This window comes from Patagioenas fasciata, chromosome 2 (genome assembly GCF_037038585.1).
Source record: "Patagioenas fasciata isolate bPatFas1 chromosome 2, bPatFas1.hap1, whole genome shotgun sequence".
In the NCBI taxonomy this organism is placed as follows: domain Eukaryota; kingdom Metazoa; phylum Chordata; class Aves; order Columbiformes; family Columbidae; genus Patagioenas; species Patagioenas fasciata.
In genome coordinates, this window is record NC_092521.1 from 151,374,372 (window position 1) to 151,392,625 (window position 18,254).

Below are 18,254 nucleotides of genomic sequence, written 5' to 3' on the forward strand. Positions count from 1 at the left end.
TTGTAAATGACATATTAACTACTTCTTCCTTTACACTAATTCCCCTGGCACACAGAGTTGACTCTTGACATTTATGTGTTGATTACACAGGTCAGATTCTGCTCTTAGTTGCTACCATGCTGGTGCTTCTGTTGCTGTTCTTACGAGCATGGTTCCATACATATATGAGAGTAGTTTTCAAACACATTCACTGAGGCTAATGTCCACCCTACCCTTACAGGGTGATGTTTAGAACACACAGACAAGAAAGATATTGGGAATGAGGATGTAACACATTTTTCAGATTAATCAAAGAAGAAATTATGTAGCTTACACTACAGATCCTAAAGGTCAGGGCCCTCTATGGCTGAATAATAGCAGTGAAAAGGGGCAAACTTTTAACTACCTGAAGTGAAATATCAATAACAAATAGCTTTGGTTTGCAGATCGGAGTTTTCTAGATTTTTTTTTTTTTCTTTAAATCATCTGAAGAAAGCCAAGGATGCGATCCTGAATTTTGTCTGAACTTTCAAATATCATATTCAAATCAGTAAATGATAGAATAAAGTGCATGCAGCACTGCCTGTTACAGAACACTTTTGAAATTGAATACTTACTGTACTGATGAGGACAAAGTTTGACCTGAAATGTTCACTCAAAAAAAACCTAAACCAACCCAAACCAACTCAACCCACCCCACCCCACCCCCCAAAAAACCAACCAAACAAAAAAACCCAACACCCCACCACAGAAGTCTGCTCTGGTTCTGTGGGAGTAAAATGATTTGTCTTTGTTATTTTTTGTAATTAACTCTGGGAAGGAAGGAGGCAGCAAATTTCAGCAGTCTATTCACAAAAAAAATGTAATTTCCGGACAGATAAAATGGTCACCGAAGTTAGGTCAAAATCAATAAACACCTTTGATCCCTCCACAATTAAATGATTCAATTTTTGAGATAGACTTCTGAAAGAGTTCCAAGTACTATTCATTAGTATCTTGAGGTTGGTTTTTCAGATCTGATTTCCTACACTTTTTTTTTGGGGGGGGGGGGGGGAGAAAGTTGTTTCAGATGGCCCCTCAGAGGGGTTTTATAGATTGAATGTGATTTATTCTTTTTGATTTACCTAGGAAAAAATACTAATGTCAACTTCAGTTTGATATGAAATATATCCTCCTAATCTTTTGTTTCAGTTTTAGAACTTCTATCCAGTTGCAGAAATGAACACATATCTCTCAGAATGCCTTAGCTAAAATTTCAAACAAAACTTTTATTAGTAGTACTTCTCTGGAATTTAAATTCCTACCCACACTCCAATGCTTAAAATAGTAATTTAGATGCATAGAAGGTCTAGCTATTCATTCTTTTGACTTTTATGTTAAAATAAGCAGTTTTAACTGTTGTGAATAAATAATATGAAGGAATCGTATTTAATTACAGCAATCTTTGATTTCAAGATGCTGGTGACTAAAGCCTGTTTTATTACAAGAGAAGCAAAAAGAACTCCATGTTGTTCCTGTACTGTAGTCAGTTTTTTATAATAGAATAATAACTAGCAAATATTAGTTTAAAAGTAAGATTTGAAATCCTCTATAAACTTATCAGTTGATTCAGTCATTATGTGACTTGGTGTATCTGTTTGGCAAATACAGTCACATTTGAATTTATGTGCATTTATTGTTTTTTTAAGAAAAATTGATTGTTATTTTAAGAGATAGCTGGTTTAGGAAAAATTATCCTGTTTAAATGGCATATAGATTTGGCCCATTATTTCCTTTTGTGAAATAATAATGAAGCTAGTCGCTGTAAAGATACAACAATAGAAAGTTTATTTAATCTTTGCAGTGGAAACGATGACGGTTTGAACATTGGAATTCTTGATATCTTTGGCTTTGAGAATTTCAAAAAAAATTCTTTTGAACAACTCTGTATCAACATTGCCAATGAACAAATTCAGTTCTACTTCAATCAACATGTCTTTGCGTGGGAACAGGTATGTGTTGATCATTTTGATAAAGCTTTAATATTGCTGAACATATAAAACCCTGTCTCAAGAAATTACACTGTTCCTTCACCATAATACGCTATAAATTACAAATTAAAACAAATGCTTTCCAAGTATGTGTTATGTGAAGCAGTATTTGCTATTTGCGATTAAAATGCCTGCATAAAATGCATTAAACTTGAAATTTACAGTATGCAAGCAACAGAACAGTGATAATCAGTTTGATGCAAATGAAGTGTTACTTTCTTGAGGAATAACATGAGTGATACAATGTGTGATTCTATGATAAAAAAATAAATGAGTGGTAGCATAATTTTTAAAGTGCGGTATTCATATTAGCTTACTAATAACCTTAATGAACACTGAAATTCCATTATTAAAAAATGAAAGTCTTGCAGTTATTTTGTTCTTATTCAGGAACTAGATCATCTAACCTAAATAATGATGGATTTATTCTAAATAATTTGATGTAAAGCAGAGAAAAGTAATAAAATTTTAATTATAAAAGTTCATGAAATTGAAGTGGGGAGTGAAAAACCTCAAAAACTATCATCTCAACTTTGTAAATAATTCCATCAAAATCAAATTAATCACCTTCAAATCATTGTTTAATATTGTTACTTGAAGAAATAACACATTTGAGGAAAAAATATTAATCTTGCAGAAAATAGAAATATTCTAGAATTCTATATGAGCAGAACAGTAATTCAGAATTTAGGGGAAATAATAATTTCTCTCTTTTATTGGAATAATTGGCTTTTATGATACATAGACGAAAATCTGCCTGAACACCAATTTAAATTATTAGTAGAAAAAGAGTATTTTGTCTGTTTTAATCACTGCTTTTTTTAAGGATGAGATGTATGCAAGTTTGGAATGTGTCTGTGTATGCAGGTGTGTACATGCATGTGTCAGTCTACAGGTTATATATCTATATGTAAAATGGATATTTTTTATTATGAGTCAATGCTTTATCCTGTTTCCAGTTATTTCAAGAAATGCTGTCTTGCAGTCTTAGACCCTGTGGTTGTTTTTATAGATTTACGTGGGAGATTTTCATTCACGACTAATTCCTTGTCCTTAATACCATCTAAAAGTCAGAGAGAAATTAGCGTGAACTGCTATAGTTACTTAGGCATCATCTTTCCAAAGTGCATGAATTCACACAAAAAGAGCACTTGGTCGCTGCTGTTTCTAACAGCTGACAGATGGGAATAGCACTGACTGCATCACTGGTATTTATTCCTGTCAAATCCAGGCACTGACCAGGTCCCGTAGACTTGTGTGCATCCACTTTGCTCAAATGTACCCCAACTTGATCCTCCCCCACCAAGGGTAAGTCTTCTTTGCTCCAGGCTTTCCCTCTCATGTCAGGGGCCTTGGATTATTATTCAAGACCAAGGCAAAGACAACATCAAGTATCTCAGCCTTTTTTGTGGCATTCACACCTGTTTAGCAGCAGACCCACGTTTTCCCTAGTTGCTTTCTTGCTGCTGATGGACCTGCCTTGGCTTTCCTAACCCTACCCCTGTACATCCAAATATTGGCTTAATATTCCTTCTCTTTTTTAATTAAATTTGGGTCCTAGTCAGTGTGATCTGCCTTTACTTGTTTCTAGGTATCCTAATACAGAACATTTTAGCCAGACCTATGTTAATGCAGAGGTTTATGGTGTCACCATCTACTAGGAACAGTTTGTTCTCCTGCATACACCCCATTGCAGAGAGATCAAGTGGTTGTTTTGCTACTGAGAAGGTGAGGGGGGGAAAATGAACCTTTGATTTTCACAACACGCGATTTACTCATTTCTTCTTGTAGGAAATTAGTATGACAATGAGAGACCTTATGGAGAGGGAAGACCCAATGAGAGACCTTATGGAAGGGAATTTTACCCACTCCCACTGGTTCTCTCATAGATTGCATTGACTCACACTCACATAGAAAGCACCAAGATGTGTGTGTTCTAGTGGTCTGACCAGGATCATTTGTGAGCAACACGGAGAATAAGGGACACCAACTAGCAAGTCTCCATCATGTTTCTTGGGTTCTTCTTGCTGAAACAGTTTTTGGACAGATCTCTTACACCCTTTAGCAATCAGCAGTTGTTACAGGGCAGTTCTTTGGCTCAGAACCTTACTTATTTGAGCCTCTGGAATCTTTAAGCAAGGTCAATTTTTGCTTGTTTGGAATATAAACATCATTATGCCTACAGTCTGTAACCTTGCTATCATCCTCCTGTTGTCAGGTTTAGAGGGAGTTCCACTTGCTGGCTGTCTGTGTGGGGTTTTTATACACGTGCAGGCCTTTTGGTCTTGATGTAAATAACACTTTCCTCAATTTTATTGTTGTGAACAAATGCTCTTCATTCAAATCACAGGCCATTCTTTTAAGACTCTTCTGGTGCTAATATGCACATTTCCATTGATATTTCATTGATACCAGTGATAATATTACTATTATGAGTGTTCACATCCTGCCTTTAATATGAACCGAGTAAGACGTCTACTTTAATTTGTGTCACCAGTACACCAGATTATATAAAGCTTCATTATATTATCTTGTAGTAGTCTCTAAAGGTGTTACTGTGGCAATGCAGAATGAGCTATACAGGTTCATGCAAGTTCATGCAAGTGTGGGTGTAAATCCCCCTGCTTTCAGAACCAGGAAATGACAAATATATTATTCAGCATTACAGCCCAATGGCAGGGGATGATTTGCAATATGATTCATAATCATTATAAGGCATAACTTTTCACTTATGTGTAATGTGGTTGTTTCAGTTTTACATATAAGAGTAGTCTTTGAGAAGGCAGGTGGCTTCAAAATCTTTTCTGTTCACTGTAAGGGCTCTCCTGTGTTAGCACCAGTAATGTAGTTCAATTGTAAATACAGGTCCTCCCTGCTGACAAATAAGAGAAAGCTATTTGCAGGAAAAATAATTCCTAAATTTTCTATACATAAAAAAGGAAAATATTTTCAAAATCATATAACTGAAATTAAAATTTCAGCATATCATTGTTCTTGTTAATCATACGAAGTATGACTTATGCAAAAGCCAAACAGGATGACCCTGCCCTTCGCTGATGTGCCCACCTGACTTTACACACATGTAAGGGTTTGTGTCTTTAATACTAAAAGACAGGAGTTCTGTTTAGAAAGCTGATGCCCACTGAGACCTTTGGCTTGACTTTTGCTCAGCAGAAGCTGACTGCCCTGCTGATGGAGCCATCCTGTTGCTGGGGACCCAGGCTGGCACAAGGGTTTTTTAGGTTACTACTAAGCAAAGCACTTCTGCTTCTTCGGTCCTGTCCTTCAAGGTGTTTCTCCTACATGTAAGGTACTGATGTAAGTTAATGCTCTGTCAACTCCATGATCTGCAGGTAACATTGGACAGCAGGACAGCCTTCCCATTTCATTCTTGTTTGTGATTCCTCTATAAAAAGTAAAAGATATAATGTCAAATACCTACAATATTTTGGGAAGTGGCAAGTTTACTGTCAGTTGGAAGGCTGCTACTTTTTGCATTAAATATATGCATAGTTTATTTTACTTTTATATGACAATTTAATCTTCTACTTTAAGCTGGAAAATGTTCATTCTGAGTAAGTCTTCAGTGTTCCCATTTAAACCAAAGTGTCATCATACCATGTTCTCAGCAAAATGCCATTAACTTTTTTTATTAAACATGAAGACCATTTCCTAATGCATTAAGTAATTCTTTTGAATTACCCAAGCTAATATTATCTAGTTTTGATCACAGAAAAGATACCATGCAGTATCAAGATGAGTTAGGAGCCCAAGTATTAGTGTAATTCAGTCATTCCCTTTGACATCTCATCCATAGGAATGCTTCCTAGTGGATTATACTTTAGAATTTCAATGAGCAGCTGCTATTTTTAGGAGCTTTCTTGTCATAAAACATCGTGGGGGATCACAGAATCCTGTAGCTGATTCAGCTTATTAATTCAAATAAGATTTATTTTATTGTGGTTTGATGATGTGTATCATTAAGGCTTTTATCCTTGCTGCTTGTATCCTAATAATATGGTTGAAGACCAGTGTTGCATAAGAAAATGTGATACGGTATCTTATTTCTGAGCCATCTGTCACACCAGTGCCTGGACAACTTGGTTATCAGTCATCCTCCAGAAGCCCATGGGAAGTGATGGAGTGAGCTCCTTCCATACCCTCCTGGGCAGATGGCAGCATTGCCGAAACCATCAGTGGTGATGCTCTTTCAGTTGTCAAGGTGCAGACACAAAAGTTTGCATGGTCACATATGCTGCAGGCTTGGAGGTCAGATGCTGCTGTCATGGTGCGGTAGCACAGCTATTAGAGAACTCCTCTCAGTTTGGAAGAGAACTCTTTTATCAGCTCTCTAAAACAGCCTCCCACACAAAGCATTTGAAAAAGTTAATCAATCATTAGATAGGTTGTCTGTGAGAGCTTGTTGGAGGATGTCTGAGTGTCACAGAAACACTCTTCTCTGATAGATTCATCCTGAGCAATCTCTTCCTTTTTCTCCCTTGATAACTGTACTCTTCATAATCCTAAGCAGTAACAGCTGGTTTCCTGAATGTACCATCTGTGTGTCAGCACAACCATAGCCCTCGGTTAAGCTGCCCCTACTCTAGTGTTATCTTTGCGAGATAACACAGACTTATTCCCTTCCTGCCACTAGCTCCTACAGGTACATAATTAACTTCATGCCTGTATCAGTGATACATTTATTGCTCTCCTGTCTTGTCCTGCTAGTCAGGTCATTGGTTAAAATAAAAAGCAAAACTTCACCTGTCCACTGCTCCAGGGGAGACATGAATGAACTTAATGTTACATGTCTGAGATGAGGAGCCCCCATAGGGCTGTGGGAGAGATTCTTACTGCTTACACCCTTGAACGGGCATACAAACTGAGCCATAATGTATCCTTAGAGTGAAGAGTGTCCTGGGAAGTTAGATCAATCTGGATACTGGAAGGGTTTAGTTATATATTTTGTGTCCTCTTTCAAACGAATCAGCAGATTTATGTGTTTGGGCCTGTATTTCCAGGACAGTGTTTTTAATTTTATTAATTTTGCTGTTTCTCTCTGTCTTAGAGATTAAAAGGTATGAAGTCTAAAAACATCTGCTTTTCTGTTGTATATGGCAGTTAACTCCTTTTCAAAATGCTCAGTATAATTGCCTTCTTATGCAGACTCAAGTGAATGACACAGAAGGAGAGGTCTCTCAAGGTTAGAGGTATTTGAGCTCACTAATATTAGCCATCATTCATGTTTATGACACTCTTCTCACAATGAATTCAGGATAGCACAGCTGTGATGTTGACGCCATACATTAATACAACATTTTATATAGTCCCATCCTTTGGAAGAGGGATGATTTTTAAAGTAGATCAAAAGGTTCAGTTATGTGTTTCATGGTATAGCCCTGGCACATATGGGAGTTCCATGCAGTGATAACTGCTACTGCGTTATGCAGTGCCAGTGAGAATAATGGAGGGCTGGCTGTCCCTAGAGCATCCTTCTCTTGGTGAATCTATGACTGTCCTCTGCCTTGCTGAAGGATTAAGAAAATCACTTTTGTATTCTTCAGCTATAATTTGAATTATTTTCGAGAGAAAACAATCACAGCACACTGTGGACACAGCAGTTGTTATCAGGTTTTTCTCAGTCTGCTAGGTATCCAAAGATATTTGCAGCATTCAGAAGGAAAGAACAAAACAAAACAGAACACCACCAGCTCTTCTATTTGCCAGCTTTTCTATAGTTTTCTTAACGTTACTGAATAACTTTTCCTAGTTCCTTGAAAGGAGTGAAAATGTAGATGCCAACCTTGGACAATTTATTTAATTTTTAGAAATTATGTACACCATTCTTTAGTTGTTAGAAAGTGTGTGCACCATTCTTCTTCACATAAGAACTTTTCCACGTATTTGAGGAAAGGGATTAAACAAGCGAGGTAATCTTTAGGCATGTTTGTAAATCTTGGCCACTGTACATCACATAATCTGAGCAACCAATTGGGAATGTAAATGTAGCTCTAAATTATTAAGAAATATTTTTACGTTGCAGATCAGGAAAGTAAATAGACACTGAGGTCTCCATCTGCAAACACTATATAATCTTCAACTCTATTCCTTTAATACTTGCATGTTCCTGGAAAGCATCTTATTTTACCAGATATGCCACAGGGAGCACTTACATATCCAACATCAAATTAAAATCTATAGCCTGACAGTGTGATACATCCCAACTGACATTGGTTCCTGGAAAACCTTGGTGTCTTTAGCCCTGGGGCATACGTTTTCAATGTAGTTCTAATTTGTCACAGTTGACAGTTTGTGAATTATTTTCTGAAGTGGTTTTGTATATGTAGACAAAACGTGCCTTCTGTTGCTTGTTACAGAATGAATACCTATATGAAGGTGTTGATGCAAGAGTTATAGAATACGAGGACAACAGGCCCCTTTTAGATATGTTCCTGCAGAAACCGATGGGTTTATTGTCCCTGCTGGATGAGGAAAGTCGATTCCCACAAGCAACAGATCAGACACTTGTAGGTAAGTGTCTGGTTTATTTCACAGTTTTGCAGGGTGTCTCCCTGTTAGATTTCTGTTTGGCCTGTCCAGTTTAGGGTATATGCTAGTTATGTTTTCAGTGATTCCACATTCCAGTGCCACGGTATGTTTGAGGGAGGCATGCATGCAGCGTCTTTGATAGAGGAGCGTCATGAGTACAAATAACCTAAGCTGCTGATCCAGATTTTGAATTCTTCTGCCTTCAGGAATTTTCAGCTGCAGAGCTTGAAAGGTAAAGATCAAACTAAATTAAAAGTCTAGGTTCATATACGAAGAACACTCTTTTCAAAGTTAAATCATATTTAGCTTTGAGATTTTTGGTGAGCCGTATCTGAACAAGAATTTTAGTGCTTTTTAAGGGTAGTGGCTGCAAACCTGCCTCAGTGCCTTTCATCAAATAATGTTTCCTGTTTTTCTCTATTAATAAATCAAAATTAAAACACCTAAATGTATTGTAATTCAGATCCTGAATATTTCAATGCTGCTAAGTAGTTGCAGTTAGAGTTGATTTAATTATTTCAGCGGGGGTTTCTGTGCAGATAAATCCTCATTTTACTCATTTTTGAATGTGGAAAGTGTCAGATGAGAGTTTTAAGCAACCCCCAGTCACAAAACCTGATAACAACCAGTAATGGTGCCTATGCTAAAGAAATTATATGACTTTGTTGTCTTTCCATCCTGATACTTTTTAGTCTACGGAATAGAGGCCCTCAGTCAACTGGTCAATGTTTCCCCACGATTCCCTGAGGAATCCTTAGGGAGGATTACTACATTATTCCATATATGAAGACCAAAAGCTTAGAAAGACAAGTGGTTTTCTGAGGTTTCACAGAAAATATTGGTACAATGTAACTGATCCAAGAGCTCCCATATTCTCTGTCCAGTGCCTTTTCTTACAAGATCATCATGTATTTTTGTCCTTAAAAACATCAGTCTGTTTTGTGCCTCTGCATTGTCTGAGAAGCCAGGCAATATCCTTAGAGGGATACAGCTTCATAAGACAATTATTGTACAGTAACTCCAGTAAGATAAGCTATGTGTTTCCTTTCAGAAAAATTTGAAGATAATTTGAAGTCAAAATATTTTTGGAGACCCAAAAGAGTAGACCTAACCTTTGGGATTTATCACTATGCAGGAAAGGTAAGAGACCTAATTATATTAGTTGAGGATTGTGGACTGCTAGGGCTGTAAGGAAACAGAAGAGGTCATTTGGGTTAGTTCTTAACCTTCATCTATTCAGGGCTAACATGGAAACCTTGACAGTGCCTTACACATCAAAAGTAACTTGAAAAGATGCCACTGGTCACCTGAACCTTGCCTTGTGAAAGCAAGAGCTCCCACCTCCTTTTCAGCTCTTTTCAAGGGTATGGAGTAGGTCTGTGCAGTGCTGGAGCAGCTGGCCTGGGAAGAGGCAACACACTGCTCATCAATGATGGAAGATAACTAGCACCTGGTGTAAGACAGTCAGCTACAAAAGGTCTGCAGTAACTCCTCCAAACCCTCTCTCCAACTGAATTATGCTTCACCAGCATTGCATATCTCACTGCTGAGGAGTGGAGAACCAGCTTTCCCTGTACCATTCCTGATACCAACCAGTGAAAATGGGGATTCCACCAGTGTCCCATCAGCCCTTTCCAGTGTTCAATAAGCTTTCTCATAAGGAAGTTTTGCCTACTGCCTAACTTACATCTCCATTCCTGTGATATAAGTTCATTACATTTAGTCCTGTTTACTGTGGAACTGGAGAACAATTTATTTCTACTTCCTCTACAAGCTTTATTTTTTTTAATTTGAGATTGTTACTGGGCTCTTTTGTGAGGATTTTTTTTCTAAATAAATTATGTCAGTATCTTCTACCCTTTTTCACAGGCCAGGTTTTCTTGTTCATCCTTTACAGCATCATTGAGGTAGAGCCGTGGAGGTACATTTTGAGTTAGGTACACAGTTCCTGGTATTTTTAGAGATTTCAACTGTCACAGTATCACAGTATGTTTGGGATTGGAAGGGACCTCGAAAGATCATCCAGTCCAATCCCCCTGCTGGAGCAGGAATGCCTAGGTGAGGTCACACAGGAAGGTGTCCAGGCAGACTTTGAATGTCTCCAGAGTAGGAGACTCCACAACCTCCCTGGGCAGCCTGTTCCAGTGCTCTGTCACCCTCACTGAGAAGAATTTTTTTCTCAAATGTAAGTGGAACCTCTTGTGTTCCAGCTTGATCCCATTACTCCTTGTCCTATCAATATGCAGTTTGTGATTTTGCAGACTTCCTCTACAACTAATACAGAAACTTCTAGGAAGAGTGGTAAGTCCTGGGTCCAGTACAGCACAATATGAATGGGACAGGAAGATTGTACAATCATATGGGTAAAGCTGTATTATATTGTTGAAATCAAGTGCATTGTTAATTGTGCGTTTACACAGGTAGTGGTGTAAAGGAGGATTGCAATACACTTGTCTTAGTGATAAATCCACACTGGGTAAAACTGATATTAACATACCTGCATTAGGGAAAATAAATGTCTCGAGGTGCTTTAGAATGATGGGTTTGCTTTTAGTTATTTTGCATCATAATGGTTTTCAGTATTGAAAAATTAGAACTTCCAGTGATCAAAAGAAGGACGGTAAGCAAGAACAAGGCTGATGGCTGAAAAACTACTTGTGTATCTTGGTATATTAAAAGCCACATGCCAGAGTGCTTAAATTTACAATTACTTTTCAAAAGCCCTAAAGATACATAAATGCATTTTTAAACAGGTTCTATATAATGCAACTGGATTCCTAGCCAAAAATAGAGATACTCTGCCAGCTGATATTGTGCTGCTACTGCGATCATCTGAAAACAATCTGACGCGACAGTTGGTAACCCATCCTCTCACAAAAACAGGTATTGCTATTGTGGTAATCTTATTCTTCTCTAGCCTTCGTGATGACCACTGCTAGGTTTCATATGACCGTTTGTTGATGACATTATACACTTTGTGGCTTAACTTTCCAACCCTAGAATCTATACAGAATGGAGCCCCAGCCATCTCAAGCTGCAGGGGAGGGATTGGTCTGGTCAAGTGCCAAGGAAATGGTAGAGGCTTCTTTCAGGGCCCTCTCTTCAGGGTAGGGGAGCAAGACAGGGAATGGAGTGCATCCCTTTTGTTGAGGACTGAACAGAAAGGATCAGGTAAGTCACTGGCCTTTTTTGGACAGGGCGTATATAAATTGCCTATTTTCTCTCAGTGCAATTTTTCTCTGAAGTAGTAGAGAACCAAAGTTGGGGCTCCTAACACCCACTGCAAAGAGTGAGGATACACTCCTCTTTTTCCCCAGTCTTTTAGTTCTTTACAGTAGATAACTTATGGGGTCCTAGTAGGGAACCGTTCCTTGGGGAGTTCTTAAGTTGGGGTGGAGGAATATGACTGGCTCTACAGAAGTTACTCCTTAGTTGAACCTTAGTTGAACACCATAATTGAACCAGGCCTTTGCACTGTGTCGTACCTGACGTTTTAAGATTATGGGTAAGTCTCTTCACAACCAGTTTGCTATTGTGTTGCATTACTCCCTGTGTGATGGCACTGATGCCATACAGTGCGTACTTTACAACATTACTTTCTTGTACAACTACATGGGAGATGTACTTGCAGTATAACAGAAAAGCTAAATTGGAAGAGTCTAATGGAAATTTCTCATATCTTACAGAAACTAAGGTTTTGGTAAGGTTCTTGTTTTTCACAAAGGGAGCTTTGCTGGTGGAACGCAAAATTTGGTCTTGAAGTTCCATTTTAAGTCATTCCTGGAAAAACATTGAACTCGATGTCCTTGCCTGAACTTTTTTTTTCATATCTGCTAAGATACTAAACTATAATTTCTGTAGAGCCAAAGTCTGGGCCTAAATGGTCCCAAGAACTGATAGCAAGTCTTCTGTAATGTTTTGCAAGGTAACTCTGGAAGTTGATTTAATCTTCTTGCTAAATATTAGTATTATGAAATACTGTGTGTAGCCTTTCAAAACTGATCCAAACCATCCAGCTATAGCCAACTAAAAGTTAGATTTTTGATCTCAGTTATTCATGTAGAATCCATGGAAATGCAAAAGTTTACCCAGAGTGTGATTGAGGTGTTTCTCTCAGGATGGGATAAATGTCCTCTGAAGGTGCCTCTCTCCACTGAACACAGCGAGGATCCTGCAGACACCTCACTTTCAGATAGCTAAAGTTAGGTGTGAGTAATCGTCTCTCCTTCCTACCCTGTGATATTCAGCTAAGCCCAAGAGGGATTTAGCACTTGATATCATCACATAATATATGACGCATTAGCTCAGCATGCTGTATATTTGCAGCCATTTATCCAACTCTTATCCACCTCTTACTGGTAGTAGCTGAGCACAGAGAGATTACAGGCACTCCCAGTGGAGAGTGAGATTCCAGGGGTGTTGTGTTACTAGGAGAAGCACTGGCAGCGTGCAGCAGTGGTTGGGGTTTATCAACATGGAGTGACATGATGGAAAGCTCATCAGAATTTTCAGTATTCCTTTAGAAGACCAGTGTCTTTGTAAACCACTGCAGTGCACCCAGTCCTTCAAGTTTCTTGCTTGATTAAGAATTTCAAGGTTAGGGGCTTAAGATTGTGTCTACACTAGTAAACCAAACAGAGCCAGTGAACAGTAGCTGCAACACTCCCGCAGGACTGCCCATTTGGATTGTTAGCGTGCTACCCTGGGACAGTTTTGAACCATGTCAGCCAGTGGTCTCCCAGAAATGCCCAGGCACACTTCAAGAGAAAGTGCAGACCAGAAATGGTTTCCAACAAGCTCTGTGGAAATACACAACCTTATTTTTACCAAGAGGTTAAAAGAGCAGTGAAATACAGAGTTTATCTATATAGACTTGTATCATGCCATAGCACTTGCCATTTGGACGAGAGAAGGTTCCTAGCTTTTCTTTCTTTTTAACGAATATAAGTTGTAGCCTTAGAACTAGAATCATGCAAGAACATCCTTAGGGTAAAACCACATGGATGCTCTAAGATGTGTCTTTCTTACCTTCTACAGCAATCTGTATATTTTTTTGCTCTAGTAGGTGACATAAGTGCTGAAGGAGAAAAATTCAGCCTATGTTCTATCTTCATGCAACTTCTTCAGAGCTTGTTCCATCCCAAGGGTAAAAGGGGGAATGAGGACATACTCCAAAAAAGTTAACAACCTATATAATCATACAGTTACACTGGGGCATGAATAAGGTGGTTCAGCGTAGTTTTTAGTTTATGAGAGATATAAGCACTTTGGTAGGTTGTTTTCTTTCATTTTCCCGTAGGTAACCTGGCACACACTAAAAGCAAAACTACGATCAGTTACCAAATGTGGACCCCCCAGAAATCAATCAGTCATACAAAGGTAAGAAAACTGACTTTGTGATTCTGCATTGAACCCTAATTTAAACTAGAAAGGCAATACTGTTATTGGTGCTAAAAGTAAGCAAGTAACCCCTTCCTTGGTTTTTCTCCCTCTCTTATTTTCTTTTCTGTTTAGCTGGATATCTTTGTGTTGTGCAATTCATACCCCTTCCGTGAGGTAAAAAAACTAACATTTCCCTTCTTTCTGGCTATAGTTTTATAACAAGTTCAGGGAAAAAGTATTATTTCCTAGCTGTGTTGTAGCAAAAAGAGAAATTGAAATATTGGTGTGGTGTATAGTCGAGTTCCTTAGAGAACTACCAAAATAACAATGATGATAAAATAACAGACAGGACTTCAGACATTGTCAGGTTGTTTGTGACAGATATTTAGATGCCCCGTTATCAAGTTGTGTCCTCTGTGTGTGAATGTTTGTGTATTGTGTAGCAAAGTAATGTAATGTACTGGTGTAAATTATTTGTGCTAGTGATCATGCTGTAACATTTTCTGTTTAGAATACGTTGGTTTTTTTTAATTAATAGTGTTCTCTGAGGGATGCTTTGTTGTGGCATTGGAAAGGGCTCTACAGGCTCAACAGAGATAAAAAATGTCATTTTCTTTCTTCAACTTTATAGCATGAAGCAGGAGATACTGGACATCATCCGAGAGAGACGACCAGCATGAAAACACAGACAGTCGCTTCTTATTTCAGAGTAAGATACCGGATCTTTTAATAAATTTTTCTAGAGTAGAATCAGTGTTTATTCTTTCACCTTTTCAAATGTATCTGTAGATTTAGAGTCAACAGTGATCCATTTAGAGTCTGTGAACTGCATATAGGTGCAGCAGTTTGCGCAGTACAAATATCTAGAGGAGATTGTGATGTTTCACCTTTAATTATACTTGATTACATGGCCACATTTCTGTCATGATGATATATGATGATCAATATTAATCCTTCACTTGCTTTTTTTTTTTTTCTACCAAGGGAGATAAAGGGAGGTTGGACATTAGTGGTGTAGCATTTCTTTAAGACTTTAGGAAGCAAGAAGGCAAAGTCAATTTGGAGCAGGAGCTCCAGAGAAAGATCTTGATGGTCATTTCTCAGAGGCTGTCCTGAGTCCATTCTTATGGCTTCTTCAGCAGTGCTTAAGACCTTCCCAAGCACTGCTTCGATGCTGGTCCTGCAATAGAAAATAGCTGTGAAGAGCATTCTTTCTTCCAAAGTGGTGCACAGAGTTGGTTCACTTGGGCTTGACTCTTATTTAGTCATATCTCCCACTAAAAACATGAAGGTGACCAAGGTGATGTTCATGACCTCTAAGAGTTCATTTACATCTATGACAGAGAACAATAAGGAGAAAGATCTCTGTTTAGTAGATACAGTTGCACAGCTTTCTGGACCGTGAAGGGTAATTTCAGCCTAGATATCATGGTGGTCCAAAGCTGGATGGTGTTTTAGAGTTCTAGATGGAAAAAATTATTGAATCTCATTCAGATCTAAAGTCTGTAATTCAGTGCATTACTAGCCCATCTAGCATCAGGGGCTGCAGATGGGTTAATTTTATTTACACTTTTCTGTTATTATTTTCTGCAGTGAAAATCCCTGCTCAGATCATGCTAGCTAATGCTCTGAAAGGAAGATTCCAATTCAGCCTCATTTGTTTACTCATACGCAGAAACCTGTGGGTGACTGAGAGAAACATCTGCCACCTCAGACTGAGTGGAAAAAAAAAAATTATCCATTAGTGTGTCCTACTTGTTTGTGTTCGATTGGCACACTAGTGATGAAGCTAATTAAGCATTTTGCTGCGTGGAGCAGCGTCTGTCCAGAATGAAATTGCACATTTTAATAGGAAACATATGGTTCTTGACATCCTACACTAGTTTCATGTATCCAACCTACTGCTGAACTGCATTACCTCCTGGCTGCCTCTTTCTGTTGAGTCAGGTTGAATCTTGAGGAATGAGCCTCTTCATTTGTGTTTCAATAAGATCCTCCCATGAAGCAATTTTACAAAACACCAGTCAAGGTTGTTTAGAGCCAGATTCCCCTCAGTTGGCATGGGGAGCTACAAACTGCATCCCCTCTACTAGACTGGTACCCTGCTGAGGTGGGAAAAGTGCAACTTTGGAACTGTGATGTGTGTACTTCTAGTTTTGCCCTCCTCAGAAGTTTCCCCTTGGCAGGATAGCTATGGTATCACCATCAGTCTACACAGTGAACAGGACATGCTGGATCAGAGCAGTTTAAGCAGCCCCTCTTCTGGGGTGGCCTGAGTTTCCTCCAGTCTAATGAAGGGATGGTAATGCTGGTCTTACACTTCCCATTCATAGAAGGATGATTTACTCTCTGGGTGAATTGGATCTTCAAATAGGTGTCAAGAGGAAAAAGTGAGCTGTGATTACCTAACAAGGCTACAAGAGAAGCAAATAAGTGTAAGCAGAGTTTCTGTTGTATTTAGACATTATGACAGTTCATGAGAATGTTCTGTGTGTAATTTGGTACCTCTGTATGGAATCGGTGGTTCTCTTAAGTAGTATACACCAGTAACTTAGAGATCTTATCAAAGCTAGAGTTGTTGTTAGGTCATGTACTTCATCTACCACTGGAGTACCAGCTTACTGAAATGTAAATGGGTTTGGACATGATTCTGATCACATGAAATAAAATTTCAGATACACATGGACCTATATATGAGTTTTATAAACATCCTGGTGGTAGATATCTTGTTATTTTCTTGCAGTATTCTCTGATGGATTTGTTATCCAAAATGGTTGTCGGCCAGCCTCATTTTGTCAGGTGCATTAAGCCAAATAATGACCGGCAGGCAAACAAGTTTGATAAAGAAAAAGTGCTGGTTCAGCTGCGTTACACGGGAATTCTGGAGACAGCAAGAATTCGAAGACAGGGTTATTCACACCGTATACTCTTCGCTAACTTCATAAAAAGGTAACGTTGATGTGAAGAAGCCTTTCTCTTTGCTATCGTTGCTGCCTGGTGTTTGCTAACTATCAGTAGTATCTTTGATATCATCTTTAAAGAAAAAATACAAGACATTTCCTGTGACAAAGATTACAGACTGGATGACAGAGAGCAGTTCAGGCACAAGATTAGTGACCTGTTTTGGATTGGTGGGGGAAGATGAGGCATCTCAGGATGATTGTTTCAGTCTCTGTGCATTTGGATAAAAATTGCCTTGCTTATAATCTGCAAGTTTTCTTCAAAGAGTTGAGGCTTAGAAATTTAATGCTTTAAATTAAAGCGCAGAATTTGAAGCAATAGCATACAAGGAGCACCACAGTTTCTCTAGCTCCTGGCATTCAGCACTGTGCAGCAGCTGCTTGTGCAGGGTGGATGATAATTTGGTATTGCTAATCTAGGGCAGAGAAGTTCATTAAGTGCAGAATTTTGTTTAAAATATAATTTCTATGTATTAGTCACTTTTTAAGAAGAATTATTAACTCACTATGATTTTATAATTGCTTTTACTATCTCCTCTTCCTCCACCCCAAAAAATTAATCCTGAGCACTTAATCTGTACTTCTCTCTTACAAATAAAGACCCTGAGTATTTGCTTCAATTGGAACTGAGCTTTATGGAATGAAGATTGAAACCAGGAAGAAACAACCAACACCCCTTCAGACAGAGGCACTTAATAGTAATAGTGCACTGGAAACAGAGACCCAGCAGCAGAGTGCTGCAGGTGCACGAGGACAAAGTGCAGGACAAAGTGACATTTTTATAGCACTGTTTCTGGAAAGAATAATCCTTGGACTATTACTGTTTTGGAAGAGTGCAGTATGGGTGGCTTTGGTCACTGCTTTTTATAAAAAAATTTTACTATTTGGGTAATAGAGAGGAAAGCAGTGAACATAACAGGATAGCTCTCCAGAGAGGGTGCCCCTGATTGCAGTGAGGCTGTGCAGGTCTCTGGCACTGAGGATCTAGCCCTCAAACAAAAAGGGATCTTTATTCAGTGTATCTCCTTGTCTATTTTTTTTCATAGTTGAGAGTTAAAAGTAGCTCTCGGATAATGGCAAAATTACTTTGTTAGACTAAAAATAAGCTAAGTCACTGTCCAACAAAATCTGGACAGCGATCTGTAAGAATTGGTGATAATGCAGAAATCATCATTGTTTCTTGCTTTTTCATTCCATGAGGAAATTGTTGCCTCTGTTTAAAGCTGGTGCAACCCAAGCTTTGTGTATGAGGGCTGAATAACAAGAAAAAAGCAGAATGTACTGTCAGGAAGCACACATAATTCATATAATTTTCCTTTTTTAAAAAAAAAAGGCACAACAAGATAGGTATGGT

General features: G+C 38.4%; 1 protein-coding gene across 8 annotated transcripts in view; it reads left to right on the forward strand.

The window, feature by feature from the left end:
• Positions 1-18,254, forward strand: part of MYO3A (myosin IIIA) — a 118,836-nt gene that overhangs the window by 74,410 nt on the left and 26,172 nt on the right. For 4 of the 8 annotated variants that reach the window (XR_011737763.1, XM_071805248.1, XM_071805249.1 and 1 more), the window contains 8 exons: positions 1,823-1,970; positions 8,387-8,540; positions 9,610-9,698; positions 11,312-11,441; positions 13,858-13,937; positions 14,073-14,114; positions 14,572-14,649; positions 16,684-16,889. Coding sequence is in view for 7 of the 8 variants with exons in the window: in XM_071805248.1 (XP_071661349.1) it covers positions 1,823-1,970; positions 8,387-8,540; positions 9,610-9,698; positions 11,312-11,441; positions 13,858-13,937; positions 14,073-14,114; positions 14,572-14,649; positions 16,684-16,889 (927 nt within the window). In the remaining variant the exon portion in view is untranslated. The other 4 variants (XM_071805250.1, XM_065832412.2, XM_071805251.1 and 1 more) reach the window with 3 other exon arrangements.